The sequence below is a fragment of the Triturus cristatus genome, chromosome 2_2 (genome assembly GCF_964204655.1).
Source record: "Triturus cristatus chromosome 2_2, aTriCri1.1, whole genome shotgun sequence".
Taxonomy (NCBI): domain Eukaryota; kingdom Metazoa; phylum Chordata; class Amphibia; order Caudata; family Salamandridae; genus Triturus; species Triturus cristatus.
Genome location: NC_140582.1, coordinates 462893916 through 462921088, shown reverse-complemented (window position 1 = coordinate 462921088; position 27173 = coordinate 462893916). Strand labels below are relative to the sequence as shown.

The following is a 27173-nucleotide window of genomic DNA, read 5'->3' as shown; positions in this document are numbered from 1 at the left end:
GTAGTACGAGACTTCATTTGGGGGACTTCACGCCATGGGCAAGCTTTATCTACCTGCTGAGCTGGGCGGACTCACGGTGCCCAATTTTGAGCATTACTACCTGGCCTCCCAGCTGCAGTGGGTCGCCAGGTGGATGTCTTCCCGTTATCTACCAGACACGGCCTCTCTGCGACCCCCGCTACTGCTATAAACCTTGCTTCAGATTTTCCACCCCTGCTCCTCATTTAGGCCTCCGGATATTTTCCTCCTCACTATAACACACAAATGCTTTCACAGGTGCCTTTTCCTCACTAGAGCCACCATTCCATATGCACCTACCCTCCCTCTTTTGGGGACTCCACGGGGGGACACCTACACGACGGCAGCGGAGTTGCATCACTGGATCTCAGTGGGGGTACAGGACGTGGGGGACCTCTTTCAAGAAGGCACTCTTATTCCATTCCAGGACCTCATAATAGGACAAAATATACCTCCAGGGCAGTTCTTATTACACAGAGCACTCTTAGCCTCATTAGCGTCCAAATGGGGTGCACTTGCCCAAGAGCCTCCCATACATCATACCTTGTAGTACCTTACGCGCTGGTTCGCATCCTCCCTTCGACAACATACGGAAGCAGATCTCACTCGTCTTCGGCTTCACTGGGAGGGGGCCCTGGGTAGAGCGTTTACTGATAGGGAATGGCTAGCTGCCCATAGCGGTCCGTCCCGCATCCCACAGAATCAACGGTTCCGAAAGATACAACTTTTCATACTGCACCAAGGCTACCTTACCCCAGCCCAAATAAACAGGTACTTCCTCTGCATAGATGCGCCGACAATTAGATGCCGACTTGGTCGATATGCTTTGGGGAGGCTCGGTCCTGACTGACTACTGGCGCACCATGACAACCACTCTCATACGTTGCACAGCCCGCACCATTCCCCTGACATGGGAAGTTCATATACTGCACCTCTTTAGCAGGAACAAGAAATATAGAGCTGCCACACGGTTTCTTGACCTAGGCTTAATAACAGCCAAGCGCCTGCTCACCAAGTGCTGGAAATCCCCCCTCCCGCCTCATCCTCTTGCTTGGCACCGGTCTTTCTCCAATTGGGCGAGGGCGGAGGGTGTGGTGCTGCGCAGAGAAGATCTGCTTGGCATCCGTATGTTCCCCCTGGCGCCTCAGTGGGATGCAATGGTCTCCAAGCTTTCGGGGGCAGACACAGACATGGGATCCCTACCTGCATCACAGAGGGCTCACACTCAGGGTGCCCCCCCCGCCGACGCGACCCAGGCCTGACACCAATACCCAGACTGCCATTACCTTTCTGTCGTGACACCTCGCTGCTGCTGAACCTTAGGGGAGTTTGAGGTCCTCCAGCAAATTTAACTGTGGCGGCAAGTCTTGCGCGACACTATCCTATCCTTCGTTCGCTTTCATTGCCCTCATTTTGTTGTGCCTTATGTCCCCGGTTAAGTTTGAACTGTACTGCTCCTACATTACTCGCACATTACTCGATGCCGCGTCTTGTCAACATCACTCTGTCTTTCCTGAGATATTGCCGCAAGCTTTGATGTAATTGCTGCACACTGAATGTTTCATTGTCATGTAGCTATTAACTCGGCTGTACACTGTTCCTTTCTCATCTGTTGCATGAGTGCTATTCTGACTATGTTTTATTGACTAATGTGCAAAAACTAACAAAAGAAAAAGTTAATAAAAACGATTTAAACAACAAAATAAAGGGCGCTGTCCTCCAGAATAAGTTTTTCAAGTTCCGCAATCTCTTCCAATTCCTTTTTGGTATGTTCAATGGTCGTATTGATACCTAAAGCCATCCAGTGGTGGGAACAGGTTGTTGCTAGATGGCAGAAGCCTGTGCGGAACTTGGGATCTTGAGTGAAGATCGCCGGGGTATTGCAAATTTGTAGGCCTAGTGGAATAATGTTTGATTTAAGATACTCTGTTAGCATGCGTGCATGGATATTGGTACGGATCTGTTTCTTTTTCAGTTTTTCAAGTCTGTCTAGAAGGATCCTGGAAGGGTTGGTAGTCGGAGTGGGGTAGGAAGTGGAAGGAGCAGCGGAGAGTAAAGGAGTCTCTCTAGACGTATTGTCCACAATGAATATAGACAATAGGAGAATAGGGGTCAACAGCGGACCTACTCTCGCACTCTGATTGGTGTTCAAGGCTTTCCTCCCGACAGTTCGAGTTCAATCCGACAATACGACCACAATGTGGTACCTGAACAAGCAGGATTGAGTAGGATCTTTGACATTCTGTGGAGAAGCTCTGAGATACAGGGCCTGGGCCCACCACCTCATCCTGTGCATGATGGATAACTAACTGTCCGGTTCAGTGAACACTAGCGCTGACAGTCTGTCGGCATCATCTAACCTACCACGAGTGCCATTTCCATCCGGAGATAGTACAGGAGCTCTTTGCCCTTCAGGGGACACTTCTCATAGACCTCTTTGTCACTCTAGACTTCCATTGCCTGAAGTTCGGAGCCCTTCAACATTCTCTGAGGGGAACTTGGGGGGCATGTTTCATTTGGAGTAGGAAATCCCCCTCCTATTCGCATACCCCGCATACTCTTGATTCCTCAGGTTCTGCTGAAGATGAGTACAACCTGGCCCAAGTCATTCTCATTGCCCCAGACTGGCCATGACAAGTATGGTATCCAGACCTTTGGCACCTGTTGGCTGTTGCTCCGCTTTGTCTCACTCACAGAGTGCACATGTTGCTCCATTCGAGGGGACAGGTATTGCACCTCAGTCTTCACAGCCTACACCTTCATGCATGGAGATTGGGAGAGGAAATCGGAGTGCCTTTCCCTTACCACTGGAAATGGTGGACGTGGTCTTTTCGGAATACCCTTACACAAAGTCCATTTACTTGGAGAGATGGAAAAGGTTTGTTAACTGTTGTGCTAAGAGGAGAATTGATCCTTTAAATGTTTACCTTGCCTGTATACTGCAGTTTGCACTGTTCTTGGTGCAACAAGCCTGTGCAGTGACTACGGTTCAGGGATAACTTTCGGCGCTACCTGCTTTTCTCTGTTTAGTAGATGAACCCACCCTGTTTAAACCTCTGATGGCGATGAGATTTCTGTTGGGTCTGACAAATATGTATCCACCAATCCCTTTTAGAATGCCTCAGTGGAACCATAATTTGGTTTTAACATTTGCTGTGGGGAATCCATTTAGCCCCGGCACAGTTGCCAGTTAAGGCTTTTGACGTTTAAAAGGTTTTTCTGGTTGCCATCACCATGGCTAGGCGTGTCAGCGAGTTGCAAACTGTCTGTCTGGCCTCCATTTACATGTTTCTTCCCAGATAAGCTGGTGTTGCAAATTAAAGCTGCTTTCCTCCCTAAGGTGGTGTTTCCATTCCATCTGGGACAATCCAACACCCCTTTACCATCCTTTTACCTTCCACCATGTCCCACCATGGAGGAGGAAAGGTGGCTGAAGCTTGCAGAGAGCCCCTATATCAGCAGCACAAAGGAATTTTACTGAGATGACCAGCTCAGTCATCTTTATTGGTTGTAATAAAGGAAAGGCAGTGCAGAAGCAATCTATCTAACTTGAGCATTTTATGTATCGAGGTCTGCTATGCTCTAGACAAGTAAGATTGACCTGAAGGATTCAATACTTATTCCAGGTAGGTAATCCTTCACTTGAACCCTGGCTGATATATGCAAAGTCACTCTGTGTTCCTTTCCCCGTACTATCACTAAACACTATGTTCGAGGCCTATGAGCTGCAGATTACACACTGTGCATAGATCGGCATCTGGTGTTGGGCCCGGATGTTTGCACTTGTTTTTGTCCTGAAAAGTCTTTGGAAGTCACGAGGTATGTGACTCCTCCTTTGGATCATAGTGCGCATGGGCTTCGGCTCCATCCTCAGATTGTTTTTTTCAGCCATCGGGCTCGGATATGTTCTTGCGTTCCAGCTCGGAACCGTTAACGGTTTCTCTTTGACGCTCAATCCTTCCCATCTCGACGGAGTGAGGAGATAATGTCACTTTGTCCTGTTTGTCCTTCAAAAGATTCTGGTTTAGTTCTCCAGTCCCATCACCCAACTGGAGTATTATTTGGGAGTCTGTTGAAGGTGGGGAATCTGAAGGTAGCAGTATCCATCAGAAGAAAAAGCTACTAACCTTTGACAACGATCTTTTTGTGGATAATCTAACTACAGATTCTTCACCAGTCCTCCCTCCTGCCTTGTGGTAAAAACAGTATTGAGCTAAAGTCGGGGTGCTCTAAGTAAATCCTCTCCAACCCCTTTCTTTGAAGTATACCATTTCTCATACCTGTATTCTGTGTTCTTGATGAAACCGTTCATCATGGCTATCAATTCTTCCAAAATGGTTAGCCAAAGCACTGTATTTCCATGAGCCTTAAACAGTTTTCCACCACAACAAAGTCTCTCTCAAAACCCACTCTTTTTCCCTTCACAAGGACAATGCAGCTTGTCATTTGAGCTTGCACATTTCTCTTTTTTCTTGAACTCTTCCAGTCCAGCAAAGAGTGTTCTCCCTACAGTAGATATTAAAGAGGTCTGTAAGATATTACACTGAAATGGCAAAATATAACTGAACTTTGGCACAAGGCAATCATTCTGTTTGGTGTGGTCTCCTGTGTGTTTTTTGGGCTTTCTGCTAGTATGACATATTGTGTGTTAATACAGCATTTCAAATAAGTTCAGTCACATGTGATGTGTTTAAAAGATTGGTGCTACTTGCCAAATAACCAAAACTGACCGCATGTGTTGCCTAAAAGAGGAGTGAATGGAGATGGGTAGCTCGATAGATTCAACTTGAGGTTAGTAGCATTCCAGCTTCCCAACATTGTGCCTATAACCTCAGTTTCGTCCTGTATATGCTTTATAACTTTTCTTCACACATGGGAGCTGCCACATTGTTTGATTTGCCAGCGCATGGTCTACAAAGAACGTTTGATGGTTTTCTTCCTCAACCCCTCCCTCCTATTTTTTTAGCTGTTAACTATGTCCAGTCCTTCCTTCCGTGGTGGCAGAAGGCTTTGTCTGAAACTTATTGTAACTTTCTTTCCTATCCCTAAAAAATTCATACAGACTCTGAAGCTTCTCAAGGGTGCTACTGACCACACTGATCGGTAATACGTAATGGTATAATTGTAACCATTTTAAATGATGATAGCATCCAAGCCATGAGATGTGTAAATTATGCCATTGCTGCAGGTTCCTATGTATTTTATGGAGCATGTGATCCATAGGGGTAGTAGCCCTTGTAGGTGGTGAAGCATGCCTTGGGTGATGGGGGAGTTTGGACATTGAACTTTAAACCAGTAGGGCTGGAAGTGAAGTGGCTGGGTTGAACAATGATGACAGGATGTCATCAGTGAATGTTGTTAGCTTGAATGAGTGTGGTCTTAATGAAAACCCCTTACTGGGTTGTTCTCTTTGATTCCTCTGTGCTATGGGTTACAGCCCTGGCTCATTCCCCTTCTCACAATTACGTTATGAGCCTAGGTTACTGACTCTAACAATTGAGGTTGGTACTGCATACAGAACCCATAATATGTTTACAAAGGCACGGCCGATCCATGTGCGCCATCGCCTCTCTAAGAAAGCCTCACTCCACGCTCTCAAAGGCTTTCTCAGCATCAAGGGAGATGAACATAATTTCTCACTTGGACCTAGGAGCCAAGTCTGTTACGTTCACTACTTTCTTAGTATTATTTTTGACACTTTGCCTACTGCCAAAGCCAGACTCATCTGGAGGTACCAGCTGTGAGAAAATCTCATGTAGTATTGTTGCAAGATCTTTGGGAACATCTTTATACCAGTATTTAGTAACGAAATTTGTCTATACCACATTCTTCTCTATTATACAATGGCTTAGGGATCTCCCCTGCCCTTGCTTCTGTCTTTGTAGGTATGTTCTTTTGCTGAGTAGCAAAATAAATAATGTGGTCAGTAGGCCTAATATTGAAAGCTTTGTTAGAATAATAATCAACACACAACGGAATAATAATCAACACACAACGGGAAGCCAAAAGTCTAACATGCTTGTAATTGTGAGAAAGTGCCATCTTTCTTGCATGGTATGCCCCCACTTTTTGCTGAATTGCTGATGTACTTTGACTGAGTGTGCCTTGGGCTCCTGCCAATCAGGTACCTAGGGCCTATGTTCCTTCCCTAAAACTGATGAAGCCTAAACCCAATTGGCATCTCTGGCCACATGTCAGCCCCTAGTAAATGGTACAGTAGGTACCCAGGTCCTTGGGACCAGAGAAGGCCCCTAAGGGCTGCAGCACGTATTGTGCCACCCTTAGAGGCCCTGTACCCTGACACACACACACTGACCTTGCAGGCTGAGTGTCTGGGTGCAGAACAAAATAGAGAGTCGACATGGCACACATCCCGGTGTGCCATGCCCATAACACACACTGACCTGGCATACATCAGCCAACCCTCTAGCTGGGTGCTCTATGCCAGTGGTGTGGATACAGGTGCATGAGCCCTGTGCCCCTACAGTACCCAGGTCTGTTCCTGGGCACTGTAAGTGCAGTGCTGCCATCTAAGAGTACATGGTGCTGGGAGATCATCAACACGAACTCCACAGCACCATGATGGCTACACTGAAGACTGAGAAGTTTGGTATCAAACTTCTCAGCACATTAAACCCGCACTGATGCCAGTGTGAGATTTAATGTACAATGCACGACAATCCACGTCTTGTCTGAAGGGCTGCCTAGGCTGCCACACAGGAGACATGTTGCTGGACCCCTGGGTAGAGAGCCATCCGCTCTCCTGGGCCTGCAACAATGCACATCTTCGGCGCGGTGCTAGGTCTTCTCCCCCCGGATGGGCAGGGGAAGCTTCAAAGGCATGCCGCCTTTGTGAGCTTCTCAAGGCCACTTGCTATACTCAGCAACTGGCCCCTACCGGTTCTGACCCACACTCTGGCGGAAAGACTGGCCGGAAACCCCAAGGAAGGAAAGGGGGTGTGCCAGCCTCTGCCAACCCCACCCCTCAGGTGGGGGAGGCGAGGTGAAGCACATCTCCGGGCTCTCGCCATCTTGAAGATGGGAAGCCCTGCCCAATCAGGACTAGGCTACTGCCCCCCTCCCACAGGAGAGTGGCAGGATAGGGGGTGTACCCACCCCAAGGAAGGGACCCATTGGTCCCTGCCCTGTACCTACCTGTAATGCCCCTAAATTTAGTATTTAGGGGCACCCTGAACCTTCCTTCCTCAGATCCAGATTCCGAAACAGCAAAGAAGATCAAGAAACAAGAAGACCTGCCGTGCAGCTGCTAACAAGAGGAAGACACCAACTGCTTTGGCCCCAGCCCTACCTGCCTGTCGACCCTCGAACCTGCTTCTGCTAAACCCCAGCATCTCCAGCGGTCAGCAACCTCACAAACCCCGGAGGACCTGGCTACCTTGTGACTCTAAGCAACTGGGACTCCCACAAGCAGTGGTACTGCTCAAAACAAGTAACTGACCCTTGGCATCAGCTAGGAACTGCGAACCCTGCACACTCTGCACCCGCTAAGCCTGGCCTGTGCCGGAGTGGACAAAGACCACGAGGACGTCCCCCCGGCGACTGTGACCCCAAATCCAGCACCCAAGGACCCACCTTGATGCTCCTGACGACGCCTGCAGCCTCAGAACCAGGGACCCCTCCAACCGCGACCAGCAGAGGGTATGATTTCCCGATGCCAAAAGGCACCCCTGCACCCAGCGCCCTGCGGCCCCCTGTGCCCAACTCCTGGGTGCCTACCTATCCTCCAACTACCCAACATACCTCTCGAAGTGGTGGTCGCACCTGAAGAATCTTCGTCCCCGAGCTTGCAGCTTTTGTTCGTTCTCGAGCTTCTCCATTGCAATCCATTGAGCGCCCAACGGCTCAAAAGCACCCTGCACCCAGCTGCCCGAGTGGCCCTGGCAGTGCAACTTCTACTCTAACCTGCTTATTTGCCCTGAGCAAGTGACCAGGAGCCCAGCTCCCACAACCACGTGGCCTGCTAGCCAGCAGCCACCAACCAAAGGCCCCCTGCCTCCCATAGGATAAAATTGGGACTAACTCACTCTGCACCCGGCTGCCCCTGTGCGCTGAGGGTGTAACGGCTGTGCTTACCTGACCCTGGGAGACCCCTGAGTCTATGCCCAGAACCTTAACTCTGCCAGTCGAGTACTTACCCAAAAGCCGATAATTCACTTTTCTTCCATAGGGTAACATTGACTGGTTGCACTTGGAAATTCTTCTAAGTGTCGAGTTTTGAAACTTTTAAATATTCATCTAAAATCAGCCGAATTACGAAAACAAATTTACTCACCTGTTATCAGGAGAGATCCCAGTGCTGGATCTTGGTGCCCAACACTGACCCTGAAAAGTAATTACAACCATACTTACCTATAACTTGATTTGCCTCCTTATGATAACATTGCCTGGTTTTCACCAGAAATTCTTCCAAGTGTTGATTTTGCAAACTTACAAATATTCGTTAAAAATCACCTGTATAACAAAAACACATTCTTTCAACTGTTTACAGGAGATGTCCCAGTGCTGGATCCAGGATCCAACACTGAGTTAGAAAAAGTCACTATAACCCCACTTTCCTGCTATGTGAATTTCCTCCCATAGGATAACATTGGTGATTCTATGTGAAAAAGTTTCCAAGTGTCAACTTTTAAAATATAATAATATTCCTTAAAAATCACTACTGTAACTGAAACGTTTTTACTCAACTGTTTACACGAGATGTCCCAGGACTGAATCTAGGATCTAGTCCTGTGGTAAGAAAAGTAATCCAAAAAGTAATCTATTGCATTTAACTAGAAATTCCCATTGAGCTCAATGTATAATTGTGTTTGAAATTGTGTTGCCTATTGCAACAACTGTAACTATTGCATTCAAAAGTCTATTACCTATTGAAAGTATTTATCTAAATCAACTCATTCTGAGAAAGTATATTTTGATACCTGTTGTTGGTTCTAAAATAAAACAAGCATATATTTTTGTATACAATCCATTGGCCTAGAGTTCAGTTCTTGAGTGTGTGAGACCATTTGCTGACTGAGTGTGTACAACAAATGCTTTACACTGCCCTTTGATACTGCCTTACTGCTCGACCAAGCTACCATTTTAGAGAGTAAGGTTATATCTAACTTTAGCCTCTGCCAAACCTTTGGGGACTGGGGACTCTGTGCACACTGTACCTATTTGGGAACAGTATATACAGAGCCACTTTCTTACAGATACACATAGAAAGCATACAGTTAGGTTAGCTGTGTTGGGGAGCTGGCTGACCCCAGTTGAATTGGGAGGTAGCGTTACTATAGGCTGCTTTTTTTTTTTTTTTTTTTTTAAAAACCTTTATTTTTAAAACAGTGACACAGCTATTCAGCCGACAACCCGGAGGTACGGCAGCTTTAGAAACACAACACCTGCGAGTGGCCACATTACACAGACAGGAGAATCAAAGGTTCTATTTTAAATAAACACAAACCCAAACATGAACATAAGCAAGGTGATAAGTACTGAAAACACAAAAAAGGGTTCCCATCGGGGGGCGCGAGCCCCATTTCGTCCATCAGACACAGATCTATGATAAGGGAAAGGAGGGGAAATCAGAGACTCAAGAAGACAATCACATACCAGCGAGGAGTACAAAGCCGGAAAGAAAGCTAAGGGGAGAGCTGCTCCTCAGGCGGGTCCGGGTCTGGGGGCAGGCATATGCCCCCTCTGTACTGGTTCCATCGCCCCCATACAGAGTGCCATTTCCGAGGGCGCCCTCGAGCACAGTACACTGTCTTCTCCCTAAACATGCTCCAATCCATGTTTTCCATCCACGCTGTCAATATAGGAGGCCGAGGAGAGCCCCACAGGCGAGCGATGTCGCTTTTGGCTACCATGTTCCCCAGGGTCACCCACTGAGTCTGTGCCGCGTCGTGGTCAGTAGGACCCCAGACATTCAAGAGACAGCACCGCGCCTCCGGCTGCATGACGATGCCCGTCACCTCCCCCATCACATCGTGGATTCGCTTCCAAAACTCCATAATCGCACCGCATTCCCAAATAATATGTAGGAAGGTGCCCACCATACCACAGCCTCTCTTACATAAGCCCTCCTCAGAGAAACCCATATGGACCAGCCTGGGCCCTGTCACGTAGATCCTATGAAGTATTTTAAGCTGCACCAGCCGCAGGCGCGCGGGGATCGCGACCTCTTTGGGAGAAGAAACTGCATACTGCCAATCCTCATCATCTAGTTCGAGGCCGTCCCTGGTCCATTGATCGCGCAACCCAAGAAGAAGATCCGCCCGAACATTAATTAGTTTCTTATAAATGAGCGAGATCGTACTCTCTGGCATATGGCCATCCAGGATCCGGTCCTCTAACGGAGAGGACTCGGGCACCTTCTCCCCCTCTACAAGGACTGACCGCAAGGCATGGCACACTTGAGCGTATCGGAAGAACTCCGTACTCCCTAGCTCATATTCCTTCTGCAGCTCCTCGAATGACTTCACCCTACCCTTAACCAAAAGGTCTCCAACCCTGGATATACCGATCAAGTCCCATTTCTCAAACCCTTTTGTATGCCAAAGCTTTCCCAGAATATCGGAGTCAAACAGAGGGGTGGCAAGGATAAGCTTACCCTTCCAGCCCAGTGAATCCGTCGCCACCTTCCATACATGCACGGCCACCCTGGTGGGCCCGGTAAGGGTTAAGTCCGACGACTTCGAGTACAACGCTCTGTGGTAATTACCCCCACGCAGCAACCATCGGTCCATGGCGTAGCCGGGGCTCAGCGCCGGACCATATACACCATGGTTAATCGCGCTCAACTGAGTGGCCCAATAATAACGTCGAATGTCTGGAAGCGCGATACCCCCGTCCTACCACGGAAGCGTCAACTTAGCAATCGCTATGTGCGGACGCCCTTCCCACAATAGCGCGCGCTGGTGGCTTTCGACCTCACGGAAATAACTGGCCGGGACCAAGTCAAGGGTATTCTGCAGGGCATAGAGGAAACGGGGAAGAGACATCATTTTAAACAGGGCGGCATGGCCAGGGGGGGAAAGCGGCAACCGCCACCAGCCCGCCACGTCCCGTCGCAGACGTGCCAAGGGAGGGAGCAAGTTCTTCTCGTATCGTAAAATGGGGTCGGTGGATTTATAGATCCCCCAAATACAAAAAGCCCTGCCGGGCTATCTGGATCGAACAGTTGCGGGACATCCCCACACAGGACATACAAGTATGACTTCCCCCAATTGATGACAAGACCAGAGTTCCTACCGAAAGAAGTTAAGACGTCACAAACCACTATCGGAGATTTCTGAGGCGAGGCGAGGTATAGCAGAATATCGTCGGCGTAGAGTGAAATACGGTCTTCGTGGTCAGGCGACCAACGAAGCCCACGTATATCCGGGTGCCATCGTATCCACGCCGCCAATGGCTCAAGGGCAAGGGCGAACAACAACGGCGACAGGGGACAGCCCTGCCGGGTGCCTCTCCCGAGCTCGAACGGTGTCGACGCCCGCCCGTTCACCACGACGCTAGCAAGAGGCCCCTCATAGAGCAACCTAACCCAGCCTACAAATCCAGGCCCAAAGCCGAACTTGGCTAGCACAGCCCACAGGTATGCCCACTCCACCGTATCGAAGGCCATCATGGCATCGAGGGACGCCACAATAGCCGGCTCTCGTATCGTGCCCGTCCTAGCAATCACTCCATGAAGGCGTCGAAGATTCAGTGCAGTGTTGCGGTGCGGGATAAAGCCCGACTGATCCGGGTGGATCAAGTCGCCCAGTACCCGGACCAGGCGGTTAGCAAGGATCTTAGCAAGGATTTTAGGCTCGGCGTTAAGAAGTGATATCGGCCGATAGGAGCCACACTTGTCCCAGGGCTTACCGTCTTTATGTATTACCACAATCGTCGCCAGCCGTTGATCGAGCGGAAGTAACCCAGTCACCCGCGCCTCCACGAACATGGCGCGCAGGTGAGGAGCCAACTTATCCGGACTAAGCTTATACAGCTCAATCGGCAAACCATTTGGGCCCGAAGCCTTACCGGAGCGCAACGCACGGATAGCACACGCCACTTCGTCTACGGTTATGTCTCCATCGAGGTCATCCCTATCAATGGCAGAAAGGCAGGGCAGAGCGATATCGCGCAGGAGGTCACATGAGTCCTCAGTCGGTCTATCCGAAACCGAGGTGTATACCGTACGAAAATAGTCCGAGAAACACTGAACTATACCGTCGGGGTCAGTGACGACCTCTCCCCCATCCATCGACAACTCCGGCACCACTCGATTAACACGCTCTTTTTTGTCCAACCACGCCAGCAATTTCCCGGCCTTGTCACCAACATCATACAACCGACCCTGCTGCTCCCTATTGAGGGTCTTGGCAGCGTTCATCACCAGATCCCTATATTCCAATTGCTTCAAGCTCAAATTATGCAGTGTGGCCGGTGCAACATCCTCTTCCAAGGCCACTTCTAAAGCCGCTATCTCGTCCTCTACTTGCATCACCTCGGCGTCCCTCCGCCGCTTGGCGGCCACTACCAAGGAAAGGGCCTCCCCTCTCAATACAGTCTTAAAAGCTTCCCACAAGGACACCGCAGATTCAACTGAACCCTGATTATCTTGAAAATAGTGATCAACAGTCTTCAGCAACGCACTGCGCAGCTTGGGGTCACGAAAGTACCAGGGGTTAATGGGAGCCACCCTGCCCCCCACCACCCGGCCAACATCCAGACGGGCCCACACCGGCGAGTGATCAGATATGCCCCGCGCCATGTGCCTAGCCTCAGACACCAATGAGGCGTGCGCAGCCAGAGTGAGCAAGTAATCAATCCGAGAGAGACTCCCGTGGGCCCCAGAATGAAAGGTATATTGTCTCTGAGTGGGGTGCCGTAGCCTCCAACAGTCTACCAGACCAAAAGTTTCTATAAAGTCGGGAAGCCACTTCTGAGCACCCCCGGTGTCCCTGGGCGGGTACCTATCGAGCATCCCAGATCCAACCGCATTGAAGTCTCCTCCCACTATTAGCAGCCCTTTGGGGAGTTCCAACAAGGCCTTGCCCAGATCAGCAAACGTGGAGGCCTGCAGGGCAGGGGGGACATAAACAGAAACCAATACCAACGTTCTACCCTCCCACCTCCCCGCAACAGCCACAAATCGCCCCCTGTCGTCAGCGACGGTGGAGTCAACCTCAAATGGTAGGGAAGCTCTAACAAGTATGCCCGCACCCCTGGAGCCCGAGGAGAACCCCGAGTGAGCAATGAATTTATAACCCTTTCTGTTAAGTGCATAACATGTATTCCCTATAAGGTGGGTCTCTTGCAGGAGGACCACATCTGGCGAGGTCCGTTTCAAGAATTGCAGGACTATCCCCCGTTTAATACGATCCCCTAAGCCATTAACATTCCAGCTAATTATGTTTAAGCCCCTATCCCCCATCCCCAAACACAAAGAGACCTCCACCCCCCCCCCCGGAGAACCACGATCGGACAATAATAACAACAGTTGCTACGCCTTGCAAGAAACCCCCCCCCCCCCCAACAACAACCCCAACATCCCGAATCCCCCCCTCCCTGCACCCCTGCGTCAGCTTACAAAGCCCCCCCAACTTGCAGTGTGCCTGTCGCCCTATCTAAAACAAATCTACAAAAAGTACCCCAAGGGAGGAAAGAGCTCCTATCGTCCCCCCGCCGCCCTCCCATTACTGCAGTAAGGTGCGAGTCACTGTCCGGGGCTGAGTCAAAACAGACCGACACCAGAGGTATCACTTTTGTCCATCCCGGTCGCCTTCCGCTCCATCCACGCGGTCCCGGCCGGGCTGTCGCCGAGGGAGCGCATCCAACCAGTCCCCTGTCATGTCCGGTGATTCGAAGAAGAAAGTCCGATCCTCATACACCACACGTAACCTGGCGGGGAAAAGCATGGCATACTTCAGGTCCATCTCCCTAAGCCGCCGCTTCACCCCCAGGAAACTCTGCCTCTGTTTCTGCACCATCTGGGTAAAGTCCGGATAAAAGCTCACAGAGGCATTCTGAAAAGGCACCGGGCCTGCCACCCTCGATGCTTGCAGGATAGCGTCTCGATCCCGAAAATTAAAGATCCGGGCGACAATCGGCCGCGGGGGGGCTCCCACCTTAGGCCGTCCGCCAGGCACTCTGTGAGCCCGCTCAACCGCAAAGAACCTGCCGAGTCCCTTAGGCGCAAGATGATTCACCACCAAGTCCTCGACGAGTAAATCCACGGAGAGCTCATCCGAAGTTTACGGGACCCCAATAAGGCGCACATTGTTGCGCCGGGCCCGACCTTCAAAGTCTTCGAGCCGGCGGGCGGAGAGGTCATTCGCGGTCCGTAACTTACGAACCTCAGCCTGGAGTTCCGAGACATCGTCCGCTAGGCCAGTAGCCTTGAGGTGCAGGGACTTGACCCGCTCATTGGTTTTGCCCAGGTCCGCGCGAATCAAGTTGACATCCACCAAAATCATGTCCACCTTGTGCGCCAGGGTCTCGAACTGTCGCCCAATCGAAGATTGCATCCCATCTATCGCCCCCTTGATATCCTGCAAGGATAACTCCGAGGCTGGGGATGAATCGGCCCTCTGCGCTTCCAGCGACTGTCCCGATCCACCAGGCGACCCCTTCTGCTGGGCATAGCGATCCATGTTGTTGGATTGGATATAGCCTCCCCGCCTGGTAGTCTTAGACTTCGGCTTGTCTGCCTCCGATTTGGTCGACATCTCGAACGGCTGGGCGGTCAGTAGTAAAAAGACGTCCCTCAATCAGCCAGAGGAAACAGGGTCAATTAGGACTTCAGCAGCCAGCCAGGGTCGAGTGGAGGTCTTCCAGTTAACAGGGGATCGGCACGAGGCACTCCCAACCCAGAGCAAGCCAAGGGCGAGAAAGCGAAAGTGAAAGTGCAGCGGCACTCGTCCGCCAGTTCACACCTCCCAAGGCCGCTGTTGTTCAATTAGTGGCCGGGCATCCTGCCAATGCAAGCCCCTGGCATCCTTCGGAGGTAGGCCGCAGTCTTCCGCCGTGCACAACTTCGGTCCCCGGTGGGCGATCTTGGCCCGGACAACGTCAATCGCCCCTGCTGTGACTCATCTGCAGGATTCCGTGCATGAAAATCAGGATTTAGGACAGGATAATTGCAGGAGGGCGCGAGGGTCGTGGGAGTTCAAGGCTCACGCGGCCATCTTGGTCAAGCGCTAGGCTCCTGAAACCTCACTATAGGCTGCTTTTGACTTGGAACAGGTATATTTTCAGCATGGATCTTGGTGTGCGTGTTTGTGTGCCTACATTTGGATAGCGGTCCAAGAGTGAATCTTTTTTGTACTTCCATTAAGGGAAACATTCTAGGACCAGATGGAAGCTGCACAGTGTCTGTGATGACCAGCGGCGTCACTAGGGTTGGTGTCACCCAGTGCGGTAACTTGGTGACCCCCCCACCCCCCTAGTGACGCCACTGGACAGGAGCTGCCGCGCTGGTCGCCCCTCCCCTCGAGGGCATCCCTTGACAGGCAGCTGCCTCCTCGGTGGGGAGACAGGCAAGCCAGAGGTTTATTAGGCGGCAAACGGCTTCAAGTTTAGTGGTCAAATGAAGTAGATTTCTGATCCGAAAGGGCCCTGACACCTGCCATTATTTCACCTTACTCGTGGCCGACTTAACGTCACGAGGGAGCGACAGCTTGCCAGACGCAATTGTCAGTAATAATAGTGTGCCACACAAGTTTACAAAGCAGGGGTGTCAAGGAAATTGTGTTAGTTTGCCTTTTTCTAGGCCGTCCAAAACATCCTGTGTTTATTTCCAATGTTGGCGGTCTGCGTGAAATAACATTGCATTCGAGCCACAGTAGGGATTGTTTCCCACGGGCACGCTTAAGGGTTGTAAGTGGCAAACAGAGCATTTAAGCTCATACGTGTGCCTGGGCAAGCCGCCTTGCAGCAATGGTTGTTGTGATTCTTTCGATGCTTGCTAGAGTTCGCTCATGGCATTTCCGCTCGCTTACTTTTGTTGTTTTCTCCATAATTGCTCCCCTCGGCCCCCTTGTGTTTCCTTCTTTATGGTTTACCTGTATTTCTTAATTGTGTGTCAGTTGTGTACACCAGGCTCCTGCGTTCGCGGCGCTGCAGTGGTTCCTTTCATGTTCGGTGTCTGTGTAGGCACGGAGAAGTGCGCATATGCGTCAGGTGGATGGCCTAAAGGAAGTCAGTGGCTCCATTTGGAAAGCACGCCCCCAGTCCCCCGATGGTGTGGTGTCACCCCATGTGTTGGTGTCACCCGGTGCGGTCCGCACCCCCCTAGTGACGCCACTGGTGATGACATCACAGAATGCTCAGGCTGTAGCCCAGTGAAACCTGTGTGTGAATCTTTTTTTTGTGACTGAAGACTGGAAGGAGTTACGCACCAGTACTTCTATGGAGCCTTTTACTGTGTTTTTAAACCTACCTGAAGCTTCTCCCTTGATAGATCGCACCAGACGTCCCAAATTATGACTGAATTTTAGTGTGACCATCTTACAGTAATGCAGTGGTGTGTGGTGAGATCTGACCATTTTTTGCAGGATAACAGGTGAACCACCAGGCTCCTGAGCAAAGTAGCATTATTGAAATTTTATCCCAGTGTCCATGATCGGGTGAGCCAGTGAATTAGGACTAGATGATTGAGAAATATGGATGAGTTGATTATGCTGGTTGAGAGTCTGGTATGCTTAGCACTGCAGGAAAGTGCTAACTGGTAGAATGTGGTGGAGTTCCAGAGGACATGCCAGTACAATTTTGTCTAATCAGTGCTTAAACCTCTTTTTATTCTAGATGTCTGTTGCAGAACTGATCTAGAATTAATCTGATACTCCTAAAAAGTGAATGGAGTAGCAGGACCTATTAATCTTGCCTTTGAAGTAAAATTCTTGTTTAGCTGATAAACCTATAAACTCCTGACCGAGTTAATGATATAATAGTCATTCAAAGTGATGTGTATGTCAGTCAGATTCTGACTAATGAAGAGTTAATGCATTTACTAGGGAACTCACAAGTCTGAAAATGATGAATGTTCAAAGAGTTTTGTTTCTGTGCCTTAGATATGTCACAGCTGCCCTCGTATCGCTCCAGAAGTGTGATTTTAAAGGAATATATGTTATAGGGCCTAGAAGTTGTTCCTCGGACACCTGATATGTTTTCACTTATATCCACGATGTATCTAGCACGGTTTATAAGGACATAGAACAGCTTGAAGACTAAAACGTTTACTTCAAAAAATAGTTATATATTTCAGTATTGATCAGATGTCCACTGTAGAGGGCATCATTTGATACTACTTGTGGTAATCTGCTGTTGAATGTATTTGTGTGTGCATGGTTAAAACAGTTACAGTTTTAAATAAATAGAAAGAATACTTACAGCTTCTAGTTGGAAATCTAGATTTATGTGAGAGTGGTGGTGCTTGCTATTTCTTCATGGAAAGTTCTGTTTATAGAACCTAGAGCCAGATGTACTAGGAATAGATTTGCAAATGGTGCACAAACTTCTTGCAAATCCAGTCTTAATTTGCAAACTAATGGGTTGCATCATCATCATCAGTCTTTATTCGATTTAAAAAAAGAATCATAAAAGACAAGCATAAATACAAACAATACATTTGAGATACATTAAAATGTTTTGAATAAATAGTTTACAAATTCTTTTTTAAAAGACATTAAACTAGTCAGATTGACAACAAGTGTGATAATACATAATAAAAAGACCCCCTTCATCTATATTAATTTGAGGAAACAATTAATTAAGGTATGCACTAAGTAACAGCAAGTTTGGGTGTGTGGTGGGGGATTTTCAGGGGGTTGGCACAAGCTTTCGCCTTTAGGGACCATGCCCAACCCAAGAATTTAGCCATCGGTATAGCAATAGTTGGGGAAGTGTTGGTGCATAAGATTCTTAAAGCAACAACACTGCTCCTAGTGCCCAAATTTCTACACAGTGGTGACAACCACACTCGTCTAGGAGGAGCTAGCACAGGGCAAACAAACAAGAAATGGGCAATAGATTCTGCCTGCAACCCGCAGGCAGGGCAGGTTACCTCTCGGGGGCTAGACCACCTGCCTGTGAGGGACTTAAGCGGTAGAGAACCTACTCTGAGCTGAAAGTAGAGTTTCCTGTCTCTGGGATGCACGATCAAGTCCCAATATTGTTCAAGAGCAGGCGAGATCTTGACCTCTAGATAGCGGCCGGCCATCCCATTAGGGTTAGCTTGGCTCCACACCTGTCGGTCGACACATTCCCAGTAAATAACTTTTATGGTTTTCTTTGTGGGAAACTGAGCAGTTGCTGGATCGCTCCATAACCCCACCATGCCCATTAGTGTCAGGGTCTGGCGGAGCTGCCTCAGCCAATCGATTTTGTAGAAAACATCTGACACAACAACATCCATGAGCCCTTGGGCATACAAGGTGAGCTCAGGAGTAGTCCAGAGCCTTCGCCAGTATAAAACCGGACGAAGTCTTGCAATGTCCACGATAGCCCTCTTACCCAACTCATACCTTAATGGAACCATAGGGGAGCTCTGGGGGAGGTTTGTTATGCCGCGAAGAAATGAATTTTCGGCTAAGGCTAAAGGGACCAGCCTATTAAATCCCCATAGTTCTGCCCCATACAAAGCTGAACCCAAGCCCTTCGCCTCATAAACTTGAAGCACAGGTTTTACGGGCTTGGTGAAAGATTTTTTATGTTCTTTAATTAAGGCTCCCGAGATTTGCCTGAGTTTCAGGGCGGCTACCTCGATATGCTTATCCCATTTGTTACTACTGGTTATGTGTATGCCCAAATAAATGAAATTGGGGACCATTTCTATTGGTTGCCCGTCCAGAAAGAACTTTCTCCCTCTGAAACTTGGATGCGGATTGAAGGCCATGAGTTTCGTCTTAGCCAAGTTCACCTCCAATCCGTGGCCAAGGCAGAAATCCTCAAAGACTAGTAGAGCTTTCTGTAAGCCACTTGGGGTTTTTAATATGATGAGCGTATCATCCGCAAATTAGTATCGGGGTGGTTACTCCAGCAAGCTTTGGAGCATCAGTAGTGGCGCTGAGCATAGATTGAGCTATCCCGTTGATATACAGGGAGAAGAGGGTAGGGGCCATAGTGCAGCCTTGCCGCACTCCTCGTTCAACCGGAAATTCAGGGGTAACTTCGCCCGCACCTCCCCACTGGATTTTAGCAAAGTTCGAATCATGGAGTCTCTTGATCAGGGTCAGAATCTCCACTGGAAGCCCTAGTTTTTCAAGTACCACCCACAACCGATGGCGAGGGACAAGGTCAAAGGCAGCTCTTAAGTCCACAAACGCTACATAGAGACTGCCTTTCCCCAGGATAACTACTTTCCAGAGGAGTTGTACAAATCGAAAGACCTGATCCAGTGTACTGGTTGACTTACGGAAACCAGCTTGAAAGGGAGAGAGAATCTGATTATCATCAACCCATATTAACAGCTGGTTCAGGATCATTCTCCCAATGACCTTCTGCATGGTGTCAATTAGGCTTATTGGTCGATAATTCCCAGGGAGGGTTCTATCGCCCTTCTTAAACACGGGAATAATAACAGCCCCCCCCCGGATTTTGGGACAGGGGCGCCTACAGCAATGGCATTTGCCAGAGAGGTAATGTATTCGCTCCAAGTCTTTTTGTTGTGGAGGAAAAGATCAGATGGAATCCCGTCCTGTCCTGGAGCTCGCCCAGCAGCTATAGATCGTAAAGCCAATGAAGTATCATTGATGCTGAAGGGACCACTAGAGAAGAAAACAAAGGGTATCTCCCCTGCAAGATTTGTCTGGGACTCGCATGCATATTGAGGTCTGAAATAATTTACCCAGTCTTCTTGTGAAACATAATTTGGGGGGCGGTCAGGTAACCCACCCCTGCCCCACTTAATAATGTTCCAGAATAGCCGTGAGTCCCTCGCGTCACTGGCATCCTTTAAGTCCGACCATTAAAGCTCGTCCCAGTTCTTTTTAGCCTGAGCTATACATTTTTTGTACGATTGTCGGGCTTCCCTCACGCAATCAGTGTCACCGCTAGAGAGAGCTGTAGTAAGATTAATTCTGGCACTCTTACAATCCTTGTCATACCACCGTAGGCGCTTAGGGGGGAGTCGATTATTTTTCCTGACAGGTTTAAGGAAAAACTGTCGTAATTCCTCAAAAAATGTTTCATGAATACCGGTGATTAATGAGATGCCTGAATCTATAAATCTGCAGCTTTCAAACTCCACTACTGCTTTGGACAACAAGTTGTCAATTAAATCAACAGCTTTACCATTATTCTTTACCATATTCCACTTAAGCCTGCGCATATCATTGGAGGGAAATATTTCTGGTGGCTTGAGTATCGTCTCCTCTGCTTCAGCATCTCCGTTTGTCCACCAGCAATGCGTTACGCATAGGGGGTTATGATCACTTTCGGGTCTAGGTTCGACTACCATGTCTTTTACATGCTGCCATAACCTCATGCCACAGAGGACATAATCAATTCTGCTCCTGTGACGGCCATTGTCAAAAGTGTTAGCCCCTTCCTTGTCCCCTGGAGTTCTTCCATTCAAAGCCCTCAAGCCTCTTTCAAAACAGAGAGCATTGACCTGCACTACGATCTCAGACCAACGTTTTATTGGGTCCATGTCGAGGCCCGGGATCCCCCAAAACTGATCTTCCTCGGGGTCAAGTCCCCAACAGGAATCTGGATTTAGAAGCGGTTCAAAGGTTACATTCAGATCCCCCACAACAAGCACTCCCCTCTCACATGAGTGCTGGGCGATGAGGGAATCCAATGCAACCAAAGTCCTGGACTTTGCCCCGTTAGTCCCTCTCAGGTACAAATTATAAATATCCACGTCACCCACTAGACCCAAGGATAACCTGACCAATTGAATGTCGGGAGACCCTGTGTGGATTTCATTGGCCGCCGTGAATAATTCTTGGCGTGCCCATGTTGTTAAGCCGCCCATAGGGCGTCGTTTGGGTCCCTTGGATGCGGGAACGTGGAAATTCAGAAAGCCCGGGAGAAACTGGGGCTCACAGGACCAGGTCTCTTTGCTTTGAAATTAGGGAATCGCAGAGGGTCTCAGAATGACGTGCCCAATTAATATTCGTTAGGCACATCAAACATTTTGAATTTGCTGCAATTAGCTTGAGTTTCAGGTACGATTGACTGCAAGAAACAGCCGACCACTATGTGTCATTTCAAAATGAAAAACCCTTCTTATTTTTTAAAGCATCGTGATATCCGTAATGAAAACTTGAATACATTTGAAAAAAAAAGTTTTAAAAGATGTTCTCCATTAGGAAAAAATATTCTACGAGAGCTGTCATAGTCCCCAGGACCCCTGCCTTATCCCAGCGAAGCTGCTACAATGATTCCCAAAGGGGAAGGGGCCAAAAGGATCCTCTTCCCCTCTGTGAATCAAATCAGTTACCACCCCAAAATGGAAGCTGGTAACTGATCACTGGTTTTCGATCAGAACTGCTGTTGCAGACCATTAATATATACCTTACCAACCTTGCAGTTTGGAAGGACCACCCAAAACACACCCGTTTCAAATTGCAATTTGGTACGGGTCGAAAATCCAATTTTGCAATTCAGACAAACTTTTCTGAATCGCAAAATGGTGTTAATTGTTTGTGTGAAAGGGATCTTGCAGTTGTAAACCGTGGGATTTTGCCTGCAAAGGATATGCAACCGCAAAATCCCTTAGTACATCTTTCCCCTAATTTTTAGAGTAAGCCTTATTCTTGGTGGTAGTGTATGGGAATGAATATCCTCAGCTACCTTTGTATTAAAGGTCCAGTTGACTCGAACTCGGGAGACTGGAATGGGGGGGGGGTGGGGGGATCGGGTTGGGGGTGGTCAATCCTGTTTTTGAAAAACACAGAGCAATGCTATTTTGGGTAGGAGGGCCCTGTCTTTTGACCCAGAAATGATGCCGAATTTGGAGTGATTACAATTGAAATTATGTATGTTGACTGCCTCAATTGAAGGCTTGTTTTTATGGTGAATTATGTTGTTTTCTTTCCTTAGTAATCGTGCAGAAGCTTCAGTAAATGCTCCCATTTCCACCAACTCCCAAGAAAGACCTGCTGTCAAGTCTCCCCTTAAATCTCCGTTAAAGCGGCAAGCATCTGTTACTTCTGTCCGGCTCGGCAGCACAAAAAGCCTTACTGCTTCCTTCTATGGCGATAAACAGCCTGCCTCTGTTGGAGTTCAGTTTAGTAGTGATGTTTCACGTAGTGACGAAAATGTCCTGGACTCTCCAAAACAACGAAGAAGCTTTGGATCTTTTCCATTTACCCCCTCTGCAGACTCAAACACCTTTCATCAGTATCGATCTATGGACTCTAGTATGTCTATGGCAGAAAGTGAAGCATATTTTTCAGCCACAGAAGAGTTTGAGCCAATCAGCAGTGATGAAGGTCCTGGGACGTATCCAGGAAGAAAAAGGAGAAAAAAGCAAGCACAGAATACTGATTACAGTCGCAGCTCAATTTATCACAGCATAGAAGGACCATTAACTGGGACATCAAAGGCAGACACCAGTGCAGACCTTAGGAATGTGCCTTTCAGAACCTATGCTTCCCAAGCTTCTTTTGTTTCTGCTTTGGGTGGGGAAATGGAGCTTGTCGATCAGGCGTATGCGACAGATGCTGAGAAATCCGCAGAAAATGAACAAATCACCCCACAGCAGCCTGTGATGGCTTGCTACCAATACTACCTTACTCAGCTGCAGGTATCCAACTGGTCAGTAAAGCATCCTACCAACAAGAGAACCTCAAAATCCTCATTGCATCGTCCACTGGACTTAGATACTCCAACCAGCGAGGAAAGTTCTTTTTCATATGAACAACTCTCTGTACCAACATTTAAGGTAGGATCAAAAGATAACTGATGCACGCTTTTAATCGTGGATTATTCACTCTTATTAAATGAGTGTGTCATGTTAAATAAAGATGTTTTGCTGGTATATCTTCAAAGGCTTAATGCCGAAGTAAACCAGCATTGAATGTGCAAGGGTAGCACACATTGTTACATGTTGGTTCATGAATACCTTTAAGGAAATTTCTATTTTTACTTCTTTCTTTCGTTTTGCACAAAACTATCCAGACATTTCCAGGGTAACAGAGCACTTTATAGAGTGGAATATAAGAACATTAATAGGAAAATAAGTCACAGGTAATATAGATGAGAGTAATCTTACACTGCACTGTAAATCTTTAACACACAACTAAAAATCTATTCTTAATCCAGTTGTTGCCAATTAAGACATCGTTAAACCTCACACCCTTCCTAGAAGAGACTAAGAACCTCCAAAAGATCTCAAAGACATGAACACTAACATTTTGTCTCTTAAAACCTCTAAAAAATCATATAGAAACAGCATCACTACAAAGCAAATTCTCCTTTCTTTAAAAGACTTGACATTTGGGTGCACGAGCCTAGAAATGATGACTCTCTTCTGGGCTTTGCCAGTGGAAATGGCAATGTCCATCCCTTTGAACATCAGAGCCCAGGGCCTTGGAAAGTGAAGTAGCTGGAAGATGTAGCAAGCCTTTGAGACCCAGCACTGGAGCTGTGGCAGAAGATGTATCTTTAGGTTGCCTGGCAGGTAGGTTAAGGAAGATGAGAGAGGACTAATGCACTTGCTCAAGGATGACTCTGTGAGAAAAACCCTCACAGAGGATACTGTCAGTTAAAATACATGGACTGCTCTGCTGAAGCATCCTGTGGAACCTTTTGCTCTTCCCTGGGGCAGACCTAAACAATGGGAAAAATGCAGCGAGAGAGGACAATGGGTAAAAGGCCACTCCTCAAAACAATTGAATGATCCTAAAATCGGAGTAACACTTTTTCTAGGGACGCTGTCTTCCTGCCGTTTGTAGACCAGAGCAAACATAATATGCATGACCAAATGTAAACTGGTACTTTTAGCATCCATTAGCCAAATCCATGCCACACTAGACAGAAGTGAGGATACACTGTAAAGTGGTAGTGGAATAGATATCTTAACATGAAGAGATGATGAAAAGCAGCACAGGTTATAACCTAGTCTTTTTCTATGTGCATAGGTGACACCAGATTGCACCTCAACATTCCTGTGGCTGGTCCTTTCCCTAGAATGTCTGCATCTATATCTTTCTTTCTACATATATCTGTACTATTTAAATTGTTCCCCTGATAATGGATCTGCACAGAGCCTGAAATGCGTTGGGGTAACATTGTACATAAATGAGCGTAAATAAGATTGTATCTCATTCTGGGGTTGAATTAGCCACTCACATATGGATACAAGCTCATTGGTGTTAATATGTCTAGTGTCTCCAATCTATCATATTTGTCTGAATATTTGGGTTTTTATTAGAGATCTTTTTGAGGCATGGTAGAAGAGAATGAGGTGCGGTCTGACCATTGGACTATTAACATGAGGTCACTACTATCAAAACACCACTCTTAGCAGACGTTTGAGAGTTGAACCGTGCTCATGAGTCAGACTTGTACAGAATTGTTAGTTTGTTGTTGTTTAGAAAGGCAGATACATACATAGAGTGATTGGGAGTCCGTGGAGTCATTCCAGTAGAGGTTGAAGTTTGCTATAAGGATGTTAGTGGAGGACGAGAGAGATTAGCTCCATTAGTTGTTCCATTAAACTTTTATTGTTTCCCAGCCGGTTGTAAATAATGTGACTTCTGCAACACTTAGTTTAGAACCAAGCTTTGAAATGTGGAATGGTTCTCAACTCTAAAAATACCTACTTGGATTGAATTTCTGGGAATGATTGCAATTCCTCCACAAGTGTGTGTCTCTTCCCTTCAGGTGTTTATCACTTAGATGGCTCAGTATTCTATTCCAGTGGCCCGGAGATATTGAAGACATAAGGAGCCTTTCTATTTTTAAGGTTGTGATGTTAGTGGATTCCAGATTTGGAAAAGTTAATCTCTCTGCTATGCATCTAGTCTGGTCCAGGTTTTAAGGCTAGATGAGTGAATGTGTGAGGGATCATGCAATGCGGTGTTAGTGTTTCAAGGGTTTATGTGTGGTTATTGTCCGAGATGGATTAATCACCCTGTAGTGTTACAATGTGATATTGATTATGGAATAGATCCTTGCTGTTGTTAGCTAGGCACTGGAGAGTGTAAGGTTTGTAAGATGGTCATTTAAGTTTAAGCTTGGTGGTTTCTGGGTATGTTCTTGCGCTGAATTCTCACATCTGCATTATGAAGAAAACTAGTTACATTTTTGTAACCTGTTCATATGACACAGTACATTTGTCTTGGAATGCAGCTGAGAGACCATTTATCTGTTAACTCTGCGAGGTTTCTGTGAACAAAAAGAGAGCAGTTTCATAGTCAAAGACCTTGGGCTGGGTTCTCAAAATTATTTTGAATCTACCTGTTAATGTTCTATTGCATTTGATTATTCTTTTTTCTTATGTAAATGTTATCCCATCCTTGGATTATATTTTATTTAGTGCCTTTTCTTAAACATAAACACCATTTATTTTTGTGACTTCGTGCTCTGAAGTGGCCTCAATGTGGCTTGCATGTTTTTAGAGAAAATTTGAAAATAAGGAAATCGAGACTTACCCAAATCTCTATGTGCCCCAGTTTGTTCAGATACAATATCTGGGACCATTTTCTCAAGAGAAGCATGCTATTGGGTGGTTCAGGATCATATTTCCTTGATCATAGCAAAGGCTATATTCTCATTTCCTACAAATTTGGAGTCTATTTTAGTGGGATGATTTCTGGTTAGTAGCCAAAAAGAATAGCCACTAGTCCCTTGAGGGATGATGTACAGAGGCATAGGGTAGATTACTGCAAAGTGATAGTAACTCAGCAAAGTGGGATAAATATATAGGTGGTTTTGCACAAGACTGACCAGACTGTATCCTCATTCAAGGACTACAAAACATTTATTTCTGTACTTGTTGGTCTATAAATGACAGGTAAAAATCTTTTCTTTTATAGGTTGTAAGGCAAGGCCTTTCTGCAAATGCATTAATGGACAGAGGAGTGCAACTTATGGGATCAAACTCAAGGTGAGTACAATTGAGCTTTATTAAAGGGGTATTTATGTATCATTAGGGATGCAGTTAGATTAAATAATTGCACATATAACATCTAAAAGAAAATCCTGCTCTGTTCACAAGATAACACTCCTTTGGATGTAGAAAGTGGCAGTTATGTGATAACGATCTGATCTGATTTTCAGGTACAGAAGAAAATTGAACGTGCTCGTAAAATCTTTTCAGTTTGGTTCACTACAATATGACTAAATTAGAACTTATTTGAACACTTTGTCTCATGTTTTCCTTGCTTTTACATGGACATTTATATATTTATTCAAAAAAGGTGCCACAATGGCTTTAACTTGGCAATATCCCTTTAATAGATATCTGTAAAGCTGCCATGTTTTCATCTATCCACACATTCACAATTCGTTACTGTGTAACCATTCGTACCCGACAAGATCCACTGGTCTGACAAATGCTACTTAAAACATTGTACCAGACATTTGCTGCTACTAAGTGCAAGCCGCCACTTTAGTGGAATCAGTACTGCATTTCAGTCTGTGCATAGTGTGTGATCTACAGCAGCACATACTGAAAAAGTTACTTACCTGTAACAATTGGTTTGTAGCTCGTAGTGCCCAAGTGCGCCCTGCCCACTTCCCCAGATGGGAGCATTCGGTAATAAACCTGGTACTTAAATAGTTAGACTTATAGCGTAATATTATAGGTTCTTACACTGGTTTCACATAAGGCTTCAAACTTCCACACCAGCACTTACCCAAATGGGTACCCATGTTGAGGTGAGTCTGTGTCTTTGTGCAATGTGTGTTTCAGGGTCGGTATCACAAGTCACTTCAAAACCCAAACTCCTTTTTTGCCTTTAAAAACTTGCAATGTTCGAACCCGACACTCAATCGCAGGAGTGGGCTAATATACAGCACTTAAAGCTGCAAAGTAATTGTTACAACTAAGTAATGTTTTCCATATATTAATATGTATTTTCTCTGTTTTGGTTCGCTGTCGTAGCTGCACACAGCGGTTATGTGTCTTCTCGTTGTTTCAGGTGATTCTTCCCTACCAATACTCTTCTCTGTTTTCTGCAAATAAGAGTAAAATATATGTAGCTACCCAT

The 27173-nt window shown here is 47.0% G+C and overlaps 1 protein-coding gene across 12 annotated transcripts in view; it reads left to right on the top strand.

The window, feature by feature from the left end:
- BLTP1 (bridge-like lipid transfer protein family member 1) overlaps nt 1-27173 on the top strand; it is a 1988102-nt gene that overhangs the window by 550951 nt on the left and 1409978 nt on the right. For all 12 annotated transcript variants that reach the window (XM_085641559.1, XM_085641555.1, XM_085641564.1 and 9 more), the window contains 2 exons: nt 22057-22900; nt 25998-26068. In XM_085641559.1, coding sequence (XP_085497685.1) covers nt 22057-22900; nt 25998-26068 — 915 coding nt within the window. The remainder of the gene's footprint in view (nt 1-22056; nt 22901-25997; nt 26069-27173) is intronic.